The following is a 16,441-nucleotide window of genomic DNA, read 5'->3' as shown; positions in this document are numbered from 1 at the left end:
CTGTTAGTTTTAAAACTAGTTTTGACTTTCTCCCATCTTCAATGTGGCAAATTAAGCACTGAAGGTACTAGGGTCTCATAATTGCTTCTTTTTTGCTGATGGCTAGGATAGGTGCCTTAGGAATTATGAAGAAAGGTTAACTGGAGATTTGAATCAGGGTTTGAGATAAGATACACGCAAAGAATGAATAATTAACTCTAGTTGCATTTCCTTCTTCATTTCTATGGTTAGTCATGTCTTTTAAGCTAGCGTGATATACTTGTGTGCTTCCCAAATAGTAATAACAGAATCTGGTATTTACTTAGTACTTGCTGTGAGTCAGTTATAATGCCAGGTGATCCAAGCGCTTTATTTAATGCATGTTTTTCTCACTTTTCAGATGAAAATACTAAAGCTTAGGCTTATTAAATTTTGCAACTTATGTAGCTGATTACTGGGAGACTAGGCACCCAAATACAGATTTGTGTTTCTCCAAAGGCTGTCACCTATCTTAGCATTTCCATAGGTTTTCTTTGGAGGCTTCCTGAGCAGAGGGATCTGGTTCATCTAATTACTTGCACAGAACTGTATTGGTTAAGTTCCTTGTAAGGGCATCTAGACATTGCTGCTACTTAGTCTTGCATTAGTTTTCTTGTGGCTGGGGTAGCAAATGCAACACTGAATGACTTTGTAACAAAACATGTATTTCACAACTCTGGAAGCCCGAGTTCAAAATCATGGTGTTAGGGGCCAGAGAGATGGCCCAGTAGTTAAGAGCTCTAGGGGACCCAGGTTCAGTTCTCAGCATCCACATGATACATCCGTGTGATGGCTCACAACTACCTGGGACTCCAGTTCCAGGGGATCCGATAACCTTTTCTTGGCTCCATGGCCTCCTGCACTCATGTAGTAAACATACAGTCACATAAGCATGGACAAGTACAAATAAAAAAGTCTTGAAAACAAGGCAAGGGTAGTACATGGACATATATCTAGCGGTGGGGGGGGGCGCCATTTAAACCACTAGAAACAGTAAAATGACTCTAAGAAGAAATAATCACTGAATACTTTGACAGTTTCCTTCTCTTTCTAGTTAATAGTGAGTCAAATATTTTGCAGAAACAATTTTTACTTTTTTGAGGTTATTTACTTATTTGAGATTATTTATGTACTTATTGTGTGTGAGTGTGTGTGTGTGTGTGTGTGTGTCTGTCTGTCTGTCTGTAGAGGACAGCATTAGATTCCCTGGAGCTGCAATTACAGACTGTTGAGGGTTCCCTGACATGGGTATTGGGAACCAAACTCCATTTTTCTTCAAGAGAAGTGTGATGGTTTGAATAAGTGTGGCTGTAGGCTCAAGCATTTGAATAGTCAGTTAGTGGCACTGTTTGGGGAGGAACATGGAACCTTTGGGTTTTTTTTTTTTATTGAATTTTTCTGTATTTCATACAGAACAGAACATCTCAATCAATCTTAATCATTTTTATAGCAATCTTAGCAGAACCTTTAGGTCTTGTAGTTGAGTTGGAGTTAGCATGTCACTGGGGGGGGGAGGCCTTTGGGAGTTCATTGCCTTGCCCTGCTTCATTTCGGTCCATCTCTGCTTCCTGCGTGGGCTGAGGATGTGAGCTCTCAGCTTTGTGCTCCAGCAGCCTTGGTCACCATGCTTTCCTAGCCACTGTGGACACTACCTCTGGAACTGTAGCCCAAGTAAACTCTGCTTTCTATAAGTTGTTTGGCCATGGTGTTTTATCACAATGGAAAGTGACCAGTGCACACAGCAAGCACTCCTAACCACTGAACGTCTCTCCAGCCCTTCAGTTTGTGCTTTTATCTTTCGCTATAGAAAATGGTGAGCATTTATTGTTTAGAGACTAAGAAGGGTGTGACATGCTTCAGAGTAGCCGGCATTCTGACATTTCAGTGGAGCATCATATTTTAAGGTCCAGTTTGTCATGGAGAACAAACCAGCTTCCTCAAGTGGATCTAGTTGCTCGGTTCTCTTTCAGATGCTTTCAGAGCATTTCATTTATGTCTGTGTTACTGTATCTACCACACTTTATTATAAATTACCCTTTTTGATATTTCATTGAGCTATAAACTCTAGAGAACATGTACTAAATCGTATTTATATCTGCTTAGCAAATTTGAATTTTAGTCAGAGTCGGAATGGGCTAAGGAATACATTAAGCAAAAGAATGTGTAGTCTTTGGTATTTCCTGTATCTTGTGATCTGAACATGGTCACATGTATTATCAGCCACTTGTAGCCTAATATATATTGAGTTGAACTGAAACTGAAACACATTTAAATCTAGGAGCATGAAGAGTAGAGAGATTAGATTGACTTTTAAAAACAATACTGAAAGCATCCTGAAAGACCTGATTAATGACAGAAATGCCTTGTAAACAATTGCTTGTACCATTTTGCTTTGTCTTTGTTGATAGTTGAACCAGGAGTCATCTATGTATGGTGGGAAGGACAATTGACTAAAACTTGGATAGACCTTGGCTGAAGTCTTGACTTGTTCCTTATTGTATATATAATTTTGAGCAAATCGCTTAGTTTGTCTGAACTTTTCTCTAACTGTAGCATGTAGGTTGTTCCATAGGTGGTGTAGATTAAATTGATTTGTTAAAGATACTTAAAGTGCCATACGAACAGTATTAATATTATTGAGGTCTTTTCTACCCTTAACATAGAAAAACTGGAGAACTTACGAAGATCATTAAGACTGTAAATAAGTATTCAAACATCAAGATTTTGCTGTCACAATTCTTTTGATAGTCAGAAGAGTGCTTTCTCACATGATGTACAGTGTTGTATTTCCTAACTATACTCAATAGTGAATTAGTAAATAATATAACTTACACCTTTTAGCCATAGTATGAGAGATAAGAGGTAAATCAAGAGCAGACAATTATAATTGTAGTAACCCAGGAAAGATGTATAAAAGAGCTCGGGAACAGAATGGTAAATATTATCTTGTTGGTCTATGAATCCACCCTTAAAAAACACTATTCTAGTGAGATCTTAAATATTTGACTTGCATGGTGGTTTTATTATTTATTAGAAGACTTAATGGAACCTATTGCTTAGATTGGTATACCCCTCCCAGAACAAGCTGGGAAAGTCTCCAGGATGCCAGCCAGGGCACTGGGGAGAGTTTCCAAGGACTTTGGCCTCTGCTACTCCCGCCCTTCTTGGAAAAGGATGCAAAGTGTAGCTTCCTTCCCTAGATCCAGGCCATATGCTCCATTAACCATGGTAGGCATCTCGCCTAGTTTACTTTAGTAAACCTGGTGATGCTCCCTGATTTCCCTTGGAGGGCCCAGTGGGCAGGCCAGGGCTGGTAGGACCTTGAGCTTCCCCTCTACTTGACCTGGGAGCTATTTGATGAAAGTTTGCCCATACTATTAGTGCTGGCTTAGGAAGCTTGGCTTTCTTGCCATTGTAATGGGTGTTGCAACTCCTGGTGTCTGTGGGTCAGGCCAACAACAGCAGAGTAGAGTTGCTGTGGATTTTGAGGACGTTATGGGGAGATGACATTTTTGGAAAGAATAATTGATTTAAAGTTATTGCTTTTTTTCTTAAAGGCGGGGGTGGTTAGAGTGATGGTAATGGCAGGCCAAAAAGAAAGGAATAAAAGTCATATTTTTCCTAAAATCTATATTTACATTTAATGTCTCACTATCCATATATATGCATATACACATATATTCTTCATTGAACCTCTTTCCATGGGTTAAATAGAATTTAAATAATTTATAAATAGAATTTACAATAATATAATTTATAATAGAATTTAAATAGTTTATAGATAGACTTTCATTAAGCCTTATGTAGATTTGTTCACTTTTTAATTTCTGAAGAGAAATAGTACTTTGAGTTTCCTGTTACACTTTTGAACCATTTGGTTTATGCTGTATCGTTCCTTACATCTTCTGGGAGAGTTTCCCAGGAAGTTTTATGTTTGGAATATTGGGATGATTTTCAAATGCATCTGAGAGAAACAACACTGGGCCCTCCCCCTCTATTGCCTCACCCATGTGTCACCAGGAACAACATCAGTGTTGGGGGTGGATTGTTGCTCCTTATGACCACTGTACCCACAGAAAAGGAGTGGGAGAGAAAATACCCATGTGATGGACCAAATTCTTTCACCCCCTGCCTTGGGCTGCCTTTTCTAGGAGCCAACTTTCCCCCTTGGAGATGCTTAATTTTAATTGACTCAGAGGAGGTCTACTTTGTATTTTGAAAACACACAGAAATGGGAAGTTAGAGTTCTACTCCCTACCCTCCCCCATCTCAAACAGAGTTACACAAATCCAACATATTCAACACAAATCCAACATATTCAACAATCCTAAGACAAAATCTTGGGCTGGCACCAGGGTAAGGTTTGTGACAGGTGCTACATTTCCAGTAGGTTCCTTATCAGTTAAGTAAGTCCTACCCACATAGAATGGAATTGTGTTGCAAACTTTGTGAGTACGCAGGGGGGATGTTCATCTAAATTGGATTTTTTTTCCCCATTCATAAGTGATTTCCAGGTAATTCAAAGTGGTCACACTTGTGGGGAGGACAGAGAAGCAGGGACGGATTCCATGGCTCTGAAATGTTTCTGCTCTTGCGAGAGGATAGGATGCTTTCTCCCTGGGTCTCAATAGTGTTTTCCTGTCAATGGGTTCCATTTGTCATTTGCTGCTTTCCACGTCTTTGTGTTTCATAGCCCATGGAATCTTGGCTTCAGAGAAATAAATGGACCCAAGAGAGGATTATATTTTAAGAAACGGAATGATGATCAGTCACATTTTAAGTTAATAATAAAATCTGAATGCAATTGGCCAAATCCTCCCAGCAGGGAGTGTGTGTAATCCAACCTCAGGCTAATGTGAGAGTTTGGCATTTCTATGGCATAGAGGAGGCCACCCTCATACAGCCTAGGAGGGACCCTCTTGGGACCATGTGGCTAAGAGAAGATTAAACACTGGGGAAATTCTGTGAACAGAGAGGGCAGATGAGCTGTGAAGGTGGAGATGGAATTGAAAAGTTGCACGTAGAGTTTTATGAGCTGTGGAAGGTCAGAGAGCACATCTTTCCTGCCTTAAAAAGTGGTGTTCAGTCCTTCGCTAGCTGTGCGCTGCCTTTCTTTCGTCTTCTTTCATAACCAAGGCTTTGAGAATGTGTCTTACTGGTCTTACTTCGTCGCCTCCCATCTCTCCCTAATCTACTTCTGTTGAGCTTCTCACTCTCTTCACAAACTGCAGGCTTCAAGATTATTGATGACTTCCTTGTTGGAAAAGGCAAAACAACAGAAGATTTACAGTTGTTTTATTTAACCTTTCTCCATCATTTGACTTACTTTAGTTTCTGTGACACTGCTCTCGTGGTTTTTTTTGGTTTGTTTTTAATCTTCTGTTTCTGGTTGTTCTGTCGTAATCTGTCTTGTTGCTCCATGCATAGGGTTCCTTCCACAGCCTTCCTTTTCCTGTTTTACCTCCACTCTCTAGGGAATCTCATATATTTTCATAGCTTCAAATGTGATCCATGTGTTAACAGTATCTTAAATCTGTATTATTAGTCCAGTTGTCTTTCCTAAGTGGCAGACACTGTACATCTTTATGTCTTTTTTTTCCCCTGAATGTTTATCTTTATGGAGACAATCAATGTGAATTTGCAGTCAACGTACCCAACTACCGACGCTTGTCTTTCTTCCCCTTCTTTCCTTTTATTCCTTTCTTTTTTAAAAAAATAGCATCATGAAACCTTGAAGCATCCAAAACAGAAACTTTCATATCTTCTTTGTTATTAGCTTCTTAGTCGCGCTGCTTCTAGAATTTTCCCCTATATGTTCTCTTCATACAATGGTGAGATTTGATTGTAAAAGTAATTCAGATCATACCAGCCCTTGCTTATGATTTTTAGTACCCTTTGTCACAAGTATGAGAAAATCCAAACGCGGGAGCAGGGCCTGCAGAACCCTGCCTGTTATGGCCTCCTGATCTACACTGTCCTCGACACTCACCCTTTCATTCACTCTGTTCCAGGCACTGGACTTTCTTCCCAACCTTCACCCACGTTAAGCCTTTTGCTCTTTTGCTGCTTAGAATTCTCCAACTCTAGATTTTTGCCTTTTCCTATGGTTGGTTCCAATGTCAAATAGGTCTCTGCCGATCCTCCTAGTGAATTCAATGTCTGTCTGTATTGCTATTTTCTATTATACACTGGAGTTTCATGATCTGCTAATACCTTTTTTTTTTGTTTAGATTTTCATTATCACCCATTCTAGATTGATTTTTATAATAGCAGAGATTTTATTTATTGTTATATCTTGGTTGCTGAAAACAGTGTCTGCCTTATAGTAAGCAACTGATAAGTATTTTTCAATGGAAAAGAAGAATGTCTGAATCCCAAGTGTCAGCCACACTGGTTGCAGTTACCTGAATTACAAGATAGAACAATCCTCTTCCTCTGCCTGCAAAGCTCTTCTTCCTCTTCTGCTCAGCTCCTGCTTACTGTCAGTACTGGGTTCTGTCATCTCCACTTTGATCTTATGAGCTTAAGGGTTAATACCTCCAATCTCTGTAACCCATATGTAATTAGCATGCCATTTTGTTTGTCTGTGTATCTGAATCTCCCATTAGACTGCCTTCTAGCAGAGATATTTGATTTGAAACCTCAGTTTGTAAAGACACACTCTTGAAACTCTATTTAAATATTTTGTTGAATTGGTTGGTAAATCATAGACATCTCTGGTAATGCAAATTAGCTGTTTCCCAAGTTCTACCACTTGCCAAACAGGAGCACATACAAGTTCGCTTATAGGAAAGGCTCATATTGCTGTTAAAGGTTGCATGTTAAGATAATCACATTAAATATTATCCCTATAATATATTGTCTATTACATTTCATGTGGCTTTCAATTAGGTTGTCTTATTTACAAGTAACTCTTCGTGGTGTAGAAATTTTGATTCTTATTTTACATATTTGGAAACTAAAACTCAGATGTAGTAATCTGTTCAAGCACACACAGCTAGTGGAACAAAACTGAGATTTGAATACAGGTCTCTTATTTGTAAGCACAAGTTCTTTCTGCTGCACCATGCTGCCCCCTATGGGTCAAACCTACAAATTAGTACTGTTCGTCACAAATATTATTATGGAGATTATATTATTGGAGTGCTTTTAAGCTGTACAATTAAGAAAGATACGTTAGGCATTATTTTATGCTCCAGGGAAGAGTATATTATGCAGTTTTACCTATATTTAGAATGTGCTTTCTATGCCTATAAGAACAAAGATATTTTGTGGAAATTTGTGTTGCTCTAAGTCATGTTTTTGCTAATAGCATTTGCCACATAAACTCAGCCTTAATTCCTGAGGGAGGAGGTACCTTGCTAGTCATTTCCTTTAGCTTATCTCTTGGTTCATCCTAGCCATGATTTGGCTTCAGTTTCAGGACTCCAGTTGATCCAAGAGTTTTCTCCTCCTCACTTCCCACTCAAGAACTTTAGTGTTACTTGGATGGGAGGTCTACCCTCAACTCTTATCTCAGAAGGAACCTGCTTCCTGCCTCATTCTTGTCAGAGGCTAGGCTGATGAGGTCCTTACCTGGCACTGCAGCAGTCCCTGTTCTGAATTTCTGAATCCCCATGTGTGCTCTTTGTTCTTTCTTATCTTGGAAGTGTGGACCAGAACTGGACTAATCTTTCCTACCCCTAATGGAGCTGATCTCAGGTTATCACCCTAGTTTCCTACCCTTCCATTGTTCTTGTTTTTTCTTCTATGCTTTTAGACTCTTACCCTTGAACAGTGTTTTCTGCCACTCGCTAAAACCAGAGCCTCAACATAAAGAACCTTATCAGTGAAGACAGGACCAAGAACCTGTGACCAAACCAAAGAACTTTGGATCTTACTGCTTACCACTCACTGTCTTTCTTCTGTGCGTCTCTGGGGATGGGGATGTTGATGGAAGACAGTCTATATGTGATGACGTGGAGCTGATCTTCTTTAGATTCTGCTCTTTGGAGGGGTCTATGAGTTTAGTGATGGGCAAGCCAGAGACTGGTTGCTTGTATCTTGCAAACTGCAGAGCATCCATGATCCATCTCATTTCACGCCAGACTTCATCTATTTGCTTTGGAATAAAATGGTGAAAGACTTTAAGTTACCAAACATCTATGAGAAGGAATATGTTTTCCTGAGAATTCAAGATGAACCAATAATTATTGGTTTTGGGTGAAAGTCAGATACTGTCTATACAGGTTTGCTAAACTAGGAAATAGCTTTTTGTGAATCTCTTATGTTTGGCATTTTTTTTTAAACTTTAAAAAAATTTTATTTTTTATTTTATGTGTATGCATGTATTGCCCGCATGTAGGTAAGTGCACTCATGTTGTGCAGTGCCCACGGAAGTCAGAAGAGGCTGTCGGATCCTCTGGGACTGGAGTTATGGATAGTTGTTAGCTGCCATGTGGTTGCTGGGATTTGAACCCAGGTCTTCTGCAAGAACAACCAGTGTTCTTAACCTCTGGGCCATATCTCCAGCCCCACATTTGGCATATTTTTATCTGAGAACTCATGTCATTTAGTGGAAATAGTGGAAGAACTAGATTCTGTTTGGCTCTACTATAACCTTCAGTAAGCCACTTGACCTTGTTGAACCTTGTTTGTTTTATTTGTAAATGCCTTCCCTTTTATACCTCATAGGTGGCTGGGATGCCTGAGTTTGATGATGAACTTGAAAGTGTTCTGTGAAACTGTAGACCACTTTGCTAACATCTATCAAGTGGTACTATCTCTCAGTATGTAATGAAGTATTTCTCATTGGGATTCGGAAGGAAGGTGCTAGGTTGAAGTCTGAATTTCAGAATACTTATGCTTATATTAAGAGAAAGACCAAAGTTTATATATTAACCTGACTCTTTTTGTATACATAAAGCAAATGCTTCTAAAGAACAAAGCAGTTTTTAAAAGCTTATTGTTAGGAAATTTAGGGGCTTCAGCCCATCTCTTCAGAGATGGCTCAGCAGTGAAGAGCACTGTCTACTCTTGCAGAGGACCCAGGTTCAAATCCCAGCACCCACATGGTGGCTAACAACCATCTATAACTGCAGTTCTAGGAAATCCGATACCCTCTTCTGACCTTTGTGGACATTATATGACACAGATGCATTTATATACATATAGGCAATACATGCATACACAGAAAAGTAAAAATAATAAAATATTTTTAAGACATTTAAACACACAGATGCTATTAGGGTAGCATATTTTAGACTGTTACCATTTTTATTTCTGGGTTACTTTAGTGATTTTAATGATATTTTCCATTAGGAAGCACAATAGTAGTTTCTATTGCTATAAAAGTCACTCATGTTTCTGTGTCTCCCTATAGATGACAGATGTTCTTCAGATCCTGATACACAGTGACCATGAGCTTTCTGCTTGTTCTGTCTCCCAAGAAGGGGCTGCTAGTTTCAGTTTCTTGGGAACCTGAAACCTGTGGTTGGCTTTACCAATTTCTCTGGGTACCTTGGCAAAGCATTAACTTTTCCAGATTTGTTTCTTAGCCCCCAAATTGAGGAAGTTTAACTAGCTGATGTCTAAGGTGACTTCCAGCTCTGATATGATTTGTTTTTGAAGAACATTTAGAAAGTTGGTGTCACTCTACACATGTTCACTGTATGAATAATGCCAGATTAAGGTGCACCTGATGAGAGAGGTTTTAAAGATTAGGTACTATCCAGTGTTATGTATTTTCAAGTTTTCTTCTTAGGTCCTTAATCTATAGTTAAGTCTACTCTTTACAGAGTATCACAAGCCTGGTACTCAAACACAGAATAGGGTCTCAGACCCTATTCACTGTCACATTCAGTGTGACAAGTGGGCTAGAATGAACTAGTGAGTGGGACAGTGTGGTTGGTGGCTATTTTTTCTTGTTTTCTAGTTCTGTGCTGTCCTGGTGTAACAGGATTTGGCAGAGTATTCAGGCAGGGCTGGTGTTGAAAGCATGAGATTGAGGCCCAGGATTTGTTCACTCCCTTAGGGCAGGAAGTTCAGGCCCATGCGGAGGCACTAAGCCATTTTAAAGGGAAAAGTTGAAGGAATCTGAAGTTCATGAGGTAAAGCCAAACTGGGAATCCCAGATGAGACTAGCATGAATTTTCCTGATGAAATTGCTGTTTTCTTAGCTGACTCGTACAGCCATGTCACATGTAGCATACATCCCTCACAAAGTTATTTTAAAAGTACCACACGATTGTGGATAGCTTTTAGAGTATCTGTCAAGGATGGGGCCTATGCTTTTGTATCTTCTGTAGAGTAGATACTCAGATGATGATAGTTCAGTGAATGAATATGATGATTACATAGTTCTTCAGATGTCGATTCTCCAAGCTATTGTAAGGATTAAGGGAAGGAGGATGAACACACTTCGTTATAAAGTTTTTAGTATGTCATGGTGCCAATCATTATTATAGTGGGCTGTATGTGAACACTTAAAAGATTTGTCTATATCTTAATCCACAGAACCTGTGAATATTACCTTTTATGATAAAAAAGTAGGTATTACCTTTTTGTGACAAAGATGTGAATGTTAAGGATTCTAGTAATATGTTTTTCCTGGATTATCTGAGTGGACCCTATTTCCAATGACAAACGTCCTCATAAGGACTTTCACACAAGGGTGAGGCAGGTGGAGACTTGGTAGAAGAGAAAAGGCAGAGCGACTAGAGCGGCAGAGGTAGCTGTGAGTCAAGGAGTGCCAGCATCCCCCAGATGCCAGAGGAGGCAGCGAATGCCCCCCCTGGAGCCTTCGAGGGTGTGTGGCTCTGCCAACATGCGACTTTCAAACTTCTGGTCTCCAAAGCCAAGAATAAAATTCCGTTGTCTTAAGGCATCCACTTTGTGGTAACTTGTTGGAAACTTATATGATTATAATCCACCTGTTCGCTTGATAAAAATGTTTTAGCTTCTTGCCAAGCATGGATAGAGTCGTCTAGAAGCAAAATTTGCTTCTTAATTTTCTCAGTGATGAGGTGGAGAGGTCGTAACTGAAGAAAACGAAAATCCCCATAGGTACAGGGAAGCCTGTGCGTTGAGTTTAGTGCGACCTTACTAAGTAGCCCCAAAGAAGTACAATTTCCACTCATTTCACCTTATACTGTTGATCTAGAAGTAACTGACAGCATAATCCCCATGATTTTAAGGTCCAAATTCAGCTTCTGAAGACTTGCTGACATGGTTTTAAACCGAGTGGCTGTGAACTCCCTAGGTCTGTTGATTAAAAGTTTGGCATCCATTTCTCACCCTGCTCTTTAAAAATTTCAGTTTTCATCCCCATAAATTATACCCCTTTCTCTGTACTCAGGCAAGATAATATTTTTATTAAAATGTAAAGGTGATTGGTTTTCTCATAGCACAGCCACAAGGTGCTTGAGGGGATGATAGATTGGCTATATTTAATGAGCTGTGTTTCTATTACAGCTTAGGAGCATTTGAAGCATTGCAGTATATAAATTATGGCCTAATTGCCTAGTAGGCTTTAACAGCTCAATGTATGCTAAGCCTCGGGTCTTCATACTTGGACATTTCTTTTTCTTTCTCTCCTCTTCTTTCCTCACTTACTTTGACATTTCCACTGTATGCGCTGTCTGTAAGCCTGTGTACCTTATCTGTAATTTTTCTATGCCTTCTCTGGTCCAGGCCTCCCCTTTCTGGCTGCATTCCTTGGCTTCCTTTCCTAGCTGTATTTACATAGACTCTTCTGCCCTTTACAGTGTTTGGTTTGTGTAGTGACTTCAACACCATCTTAGATCTGGATGCAACTGACAGATGCCTCTGCAGGTTATGGTGTGTGGTGGGCTGAGGCTGTGAACACCAGTGGGTGAGTGGGAGCAGCTGATTTTCACTTGGCGGGGGGGCGTTACAGAGGCAGAGACAGAGATGGAGAGTGACGGAGACCAAGAAGTCAGCATAGGCAAGGGGAGGCAGAGCATGGAGTCATCTCTAGGCAGTGAGGTTATCCATGTTGGATGCAGCAGGGTGGTACACTGAAGGTGTGGCTGGAGGTAGATGATCTGAAATTACCCTGCTCAAGAAGTTACTTTGGACACTTTGGGAATTGGCTTTTATCCAAGTCTGTGTGTACTTGGCTGGCTAGAAAGAGAACATAGGGGCTCTCAGGTTACTTGCTCCAGAGCAGGCAAGAATGTTGAAAAATTCTTGGCCTGGCCTGCCATTATCCACCCCATTTAAAGGTGTTATCAGAAGTAAAGAGAAAAAAGAAAAAAAAAGAAAAAAAAAAAAAGCAGTGGGGCTCGAGGCTGAGCGAGAAAGAGAGGAGCAAGGATAGCAGAAAGTGAGAATGGAGCCAGGGGTCCTGGAAGGTTCAAGACTAAAGAAAAGCAGTCCTCACTGAATGAGTGAGATCAGGGAGGCTTGAGTGGAATCAGGGAGAAACAACCCAAGGCATAGTTAGTGAAGTGTTTCTTTGAAATCTTTCAGACTGTTAGATCCTAGAATGTTAGAGCTGACTAGGGCCCGAGAAGCCGTCAAGTCCAGTGCTTCCATTGCATATATGAGAAACCCTCCCACCGTCTCCAGAGCAAATGAAATGTCTGCTCCAGAGGTTAGCACCAAATGACTTAGAACTAAAATGTGTGCTCCTTGACTTCTGGTTAATCATCACTGTTGTTATTATTGAGACACTGCCTCTCTATGTGGCCCAGATTGGGCTTGGACTCTGTGTAGCCTGGCTAAGCCTCAAACTCCTCTCAGTTCTCCTGTGTCAGCTGCTCCAGTTCTAGGTTACAAGTGTGTCAACATGCCTGGCTTCGTTGTTACTCTTAATGAGTTCCATTGGCCCTTGCATTGGGCTGGAAAGATAAGTAGGGGAGTGGAGAGATGGCTCAGTGGGTAAGAGTACTTGCTGTGCAAGCATGAGGACCTGAGTTTGGATCCCAGTAGTCACATTAAAACTTGGGGTAGCTATGTGCACTCTCCAGTAATCTCAGTGCTGTGGGGAGCTGAGACAGGAGGATTGCTGGGCTTACTGGCTGCCAGCCTAGCTGAAAAATGGAAAATTCCAGGTTCAGTGAGAGGCCCTGTCTTAAAGGAGTAAAGCAGAGCGTGATAGAGTGGGACACCCAGCGTCCGCCTTCAGTCCCTTGACCTCCACATGCACAGGCATACATGCCCCCCCCCACAGGTGTGCATATACCACACACACGCACCTCCCCCATGCACATACAGAAGAAAAGTAGTCTCTGCGTTCTTCCTTTTCCTACCCTTCCTGCTGTCTGTGTTCTTTCTTTACTAGAAATGAAGTAAATGGAGTAAATGTTCTATAATTTTAAATATTATAATCTCGGGTCAAGAGAGAAAGTAACTTCTTGAAAAGATACTTCCTTAGTTTAAGGGGTCGCCTTCACTGATGGGACTAATGCTACTACTTAGTAACATTTTCTTCCTAAATACTACAAAATCCTCAACATTGACATATTTATACTTCAAAGAATTTTTCTTGTTTGTTTGTTTGAGAGAATTTCATGTAGCCCAGACCCAGACTGGCCTTGAACTCACTATGTGGCTAAGGGTGACCTTGAACTTCTGATCCTCCCCATGTCTACCTCCCAACTACTGGGATTACAGGCATGTGTCACTCTGCCCAGCCTTGAACTTCTTATTAATGATTCTTATTAATGAAGGGATGAATACACCAGTTACTGTGTAGTTTTTATGTGCAAGGCACTTTGCTGAGTGCTTTATATGCATTCTTTCACTAAATACTAAATTCTTAGTGAAACACTAAGATGTGGTACTATTACCATCACTATTTTTCACATATTATTGGGACAAAAATATGTGTGTGTGTGTGCGTGTGTGTGTGTATACATATGTGCATATGCATGTGTGTGTGAGGAGACCAGAGGACAACCTCAGGTATTGTTCCTCAGGAGTGCTGTCCACTTTGTTTTTCAACATGAGGTCTCTCATTGTCCTGGAGTTAGCCAGGTAGGGTAGGCTGGCCAGCCAGTGAACACCAGGGAACCACCAATCCCTGCATCTCTAGCAGTGGGATTACCAGAGTGTGCCCCACACCTGCTTTTTCATGTGGATTCTTTTCAGGTCCTTGTGCTTTCCACGCAAGGGACTTATTTATTGGGCCTAAAGTTCACAATGTTTCCTCGTATCATGTGTTTACTCCCACTTATCTAGATAGTGATTAGAGCTTCTTATTTGGTCTGGTTTCCTTTCCTTTTGTCTTCTTAAATTCAGGAGTGACAGTCTTAAGTGGGATAATTATAGCACACCTTCTCCTTCCAAGGCTCTTAAGATTATTGTGGAAGAGGGGGCAGAAACAGTGTAAGAGGCAGAGGTGGTGGATGAACACAAGGAAACCATGTTGTCTGGACAAACGGGACAGTCACACACATGGACCCACAGTGCTTACGACAGCATGCACAAGATCTGCTTTAAGCCCCAGCCAGATGAAATCCCAGCATGGATGTGGAAGGTGGGCAAGAGGCCCCAGACCTAGCTGAGGAACTACTGACAACCGATAGTTGCTGGGAGATGGAGTCAGTTTTCTTTAAAGGTGCGATGCCAGGTAGGTTGACTAGGCTCCAGGGCCTGGGCCCACAGCCAAGAGCATTTGGGGAACACAAATGAGACTCACTGGGTCTTTAAAAGAAGCAATAATAATAGAGGGCATGAAGTCAGGGCTGGGTAATAAAATGGGAGGGAGTGTGAATTTGATCAAAATACATTGTATGAAATTCTTAAAGAATCAATAAAAATGTTTTCAAAAAATTCAGGAGTGATATGCAAATTATTTAGAGAGTAAGACCAATCAGAGTAAATGCTTACAGTAGGCCGTGATAATTCCTGTGAGAAGAACATCCCCTCTGCTTGATCTGACCTAATGGAGCGTGGGAAACTATTACTTTCTCTAAAGTTCAGGCATAATTATAGACAAGTGTGAATTCCTTACCTTAGCACAGCCTTTCATATAGTCCTCCAGATCTGTCCTCACTGTCTTTCAATCTTGCCCATTTCTCACTGTTCTCCAATACTCAGTTTATGCCCCAACCAACCCACTGCTGTTTATCCTTCTTCAAATTCTACTTTCCCTATTTGCCTCATCTGCTTATGTTTTCTCTCTGAATGCTCTGTGTTCGGTTTCTGCTTCGTGCTTAGTATAACCTGTCCCTACCAGGCCACCTCAGACATCATCAAGATCTTCCATGGCAATTTTTCTGATACCGACAAGTGAAAGTTAGTGTTCACTTCTTTGTGTTGACACAGAACCCTTCTTTTTTTGTACTTCTCCTCAAACAAGTAATATTTACAGACGTTTCTTATCTACCTTAGTGAATTTTAAACTGTTTAAGTTTATGTCTATTCCAACTTTGTGCCTCTCATACAGTGCTTGATATTTAATAAATATTTCTAAAAATGGATGGAATGCATGTCATGATGATATTTATCATGGGGCTATTGCTATTATACTTATTTTGTGAATTAGGTAACTGATGCCAGAAAGATGAAAAGATTTGTGTGTAGCATTTAGAGGCAATTTCAGGCCAGATCCAAATTTTCTTGACTACTAGTTAGTAGCCTCATCATGAAACCCTGAAGTGTTACCACCAAGCCTTTGTAGGCAAGACCATGGACAGGAACATATTTTTCATATTTTCTTTTTTGTTACAGAGTCGCGCTTGCACACACACACACACACACATACTTTCTTTAAAGATAAGGTTTTACTTTGTAGCTCAGGCTGGCCTGGAACTTGCTGTGTGCCTGGGCTAGCCTTGAACTTACAATCCTTCTGCTTCCACCTTCCCAGTGTTCACATTACAAGAATGCACCATCACGCTAGGGCAGGAATACATTTTCTTATAGCAGTAACTATGCATTAAAGTGTCAGCTCCATCAGAAAGAAGTCTAAAGCACCAATGATGTAATAGGATTTGGGTTAGCATAAACTTGTAGGTCATTTTCTTTTTCTTGAGATACTGGGAAAATTGATTTTTTTTTAAGCTGTTGGAATTATCATTGGCATACTGGGTAAGAACCACATTCAGGGAAGTGGGTAAGAAGCCCCAACCTTAGCTGAGGAGCTACTGGCAACTGATAACTACTGGGAGAGGGAGAGTTGGTTTTCTTTAAGGGTGTTTAAGGGTGTGATGCTAGATAGATTGACCAGGCTCTAGTGGATGGATGCACACCAATGGACATTTGGGGACACAAACGTGACTCAATAGGCCTTAATATATATGACAGAGTACATGAAATCCAGGGGTATAAGAGGGCTATAGATAGGGGAGGGGGTCTAAATATGATCAAAATATTTGTATGAAATCCTCACAAATTCAGTAAAAAGTATTTGGATCATTACTTCCTGGGGAAAGCCACTGTTGCCTACCACAGTAACTGATAGAGTTCTTAGGAA

At 40.6% G+C, this 16,441-nt stretch overlaps 1 protein-coding gene across 1 annotated transcript in view; it reads right to left on the bottom strand.

Moving 5' to 3' along the window:
- The window catches only part of Ankfn1 (ankyrin repeat and fibronectin type III domain containing 1), a 167,626-nt gene that overhangs the window by 5,748 nt on the left and 145,437 nt on the right, over positions 1-16,441 (bottom strand). The window contains exon 17 of the mRNA XM_029565982.1: positions 7,906-8,119. Within this exon, the coding sequence (XP_029421842.1) occupies positions 7,906-8,119 (214 nt within the window). The remainder of the gene's footprint in view (positions 1-7,905; positions 8,120-16,441) is intronic.

Source organism: Nannospalax galili, unplaced genomic scaffold (genome assembly GCF_000622305.1).
Source record: "Nannospalax galili isolate Female #2095 unplaced genomic scaffold, S.galili_v1.0 scaffold95, whole genome shotgun sequence".
NCBI lineage: Eukaryota > Metazoa > Chordata > Mammalia > Rodentia > Spalacidae > Nannospalax > Nannospalax galili.
The sequence above is the reverse complement of the archived record's forward strand: the minus strand, read 5'-3'. Positions and strand labels throughout refer to the sequence as shown.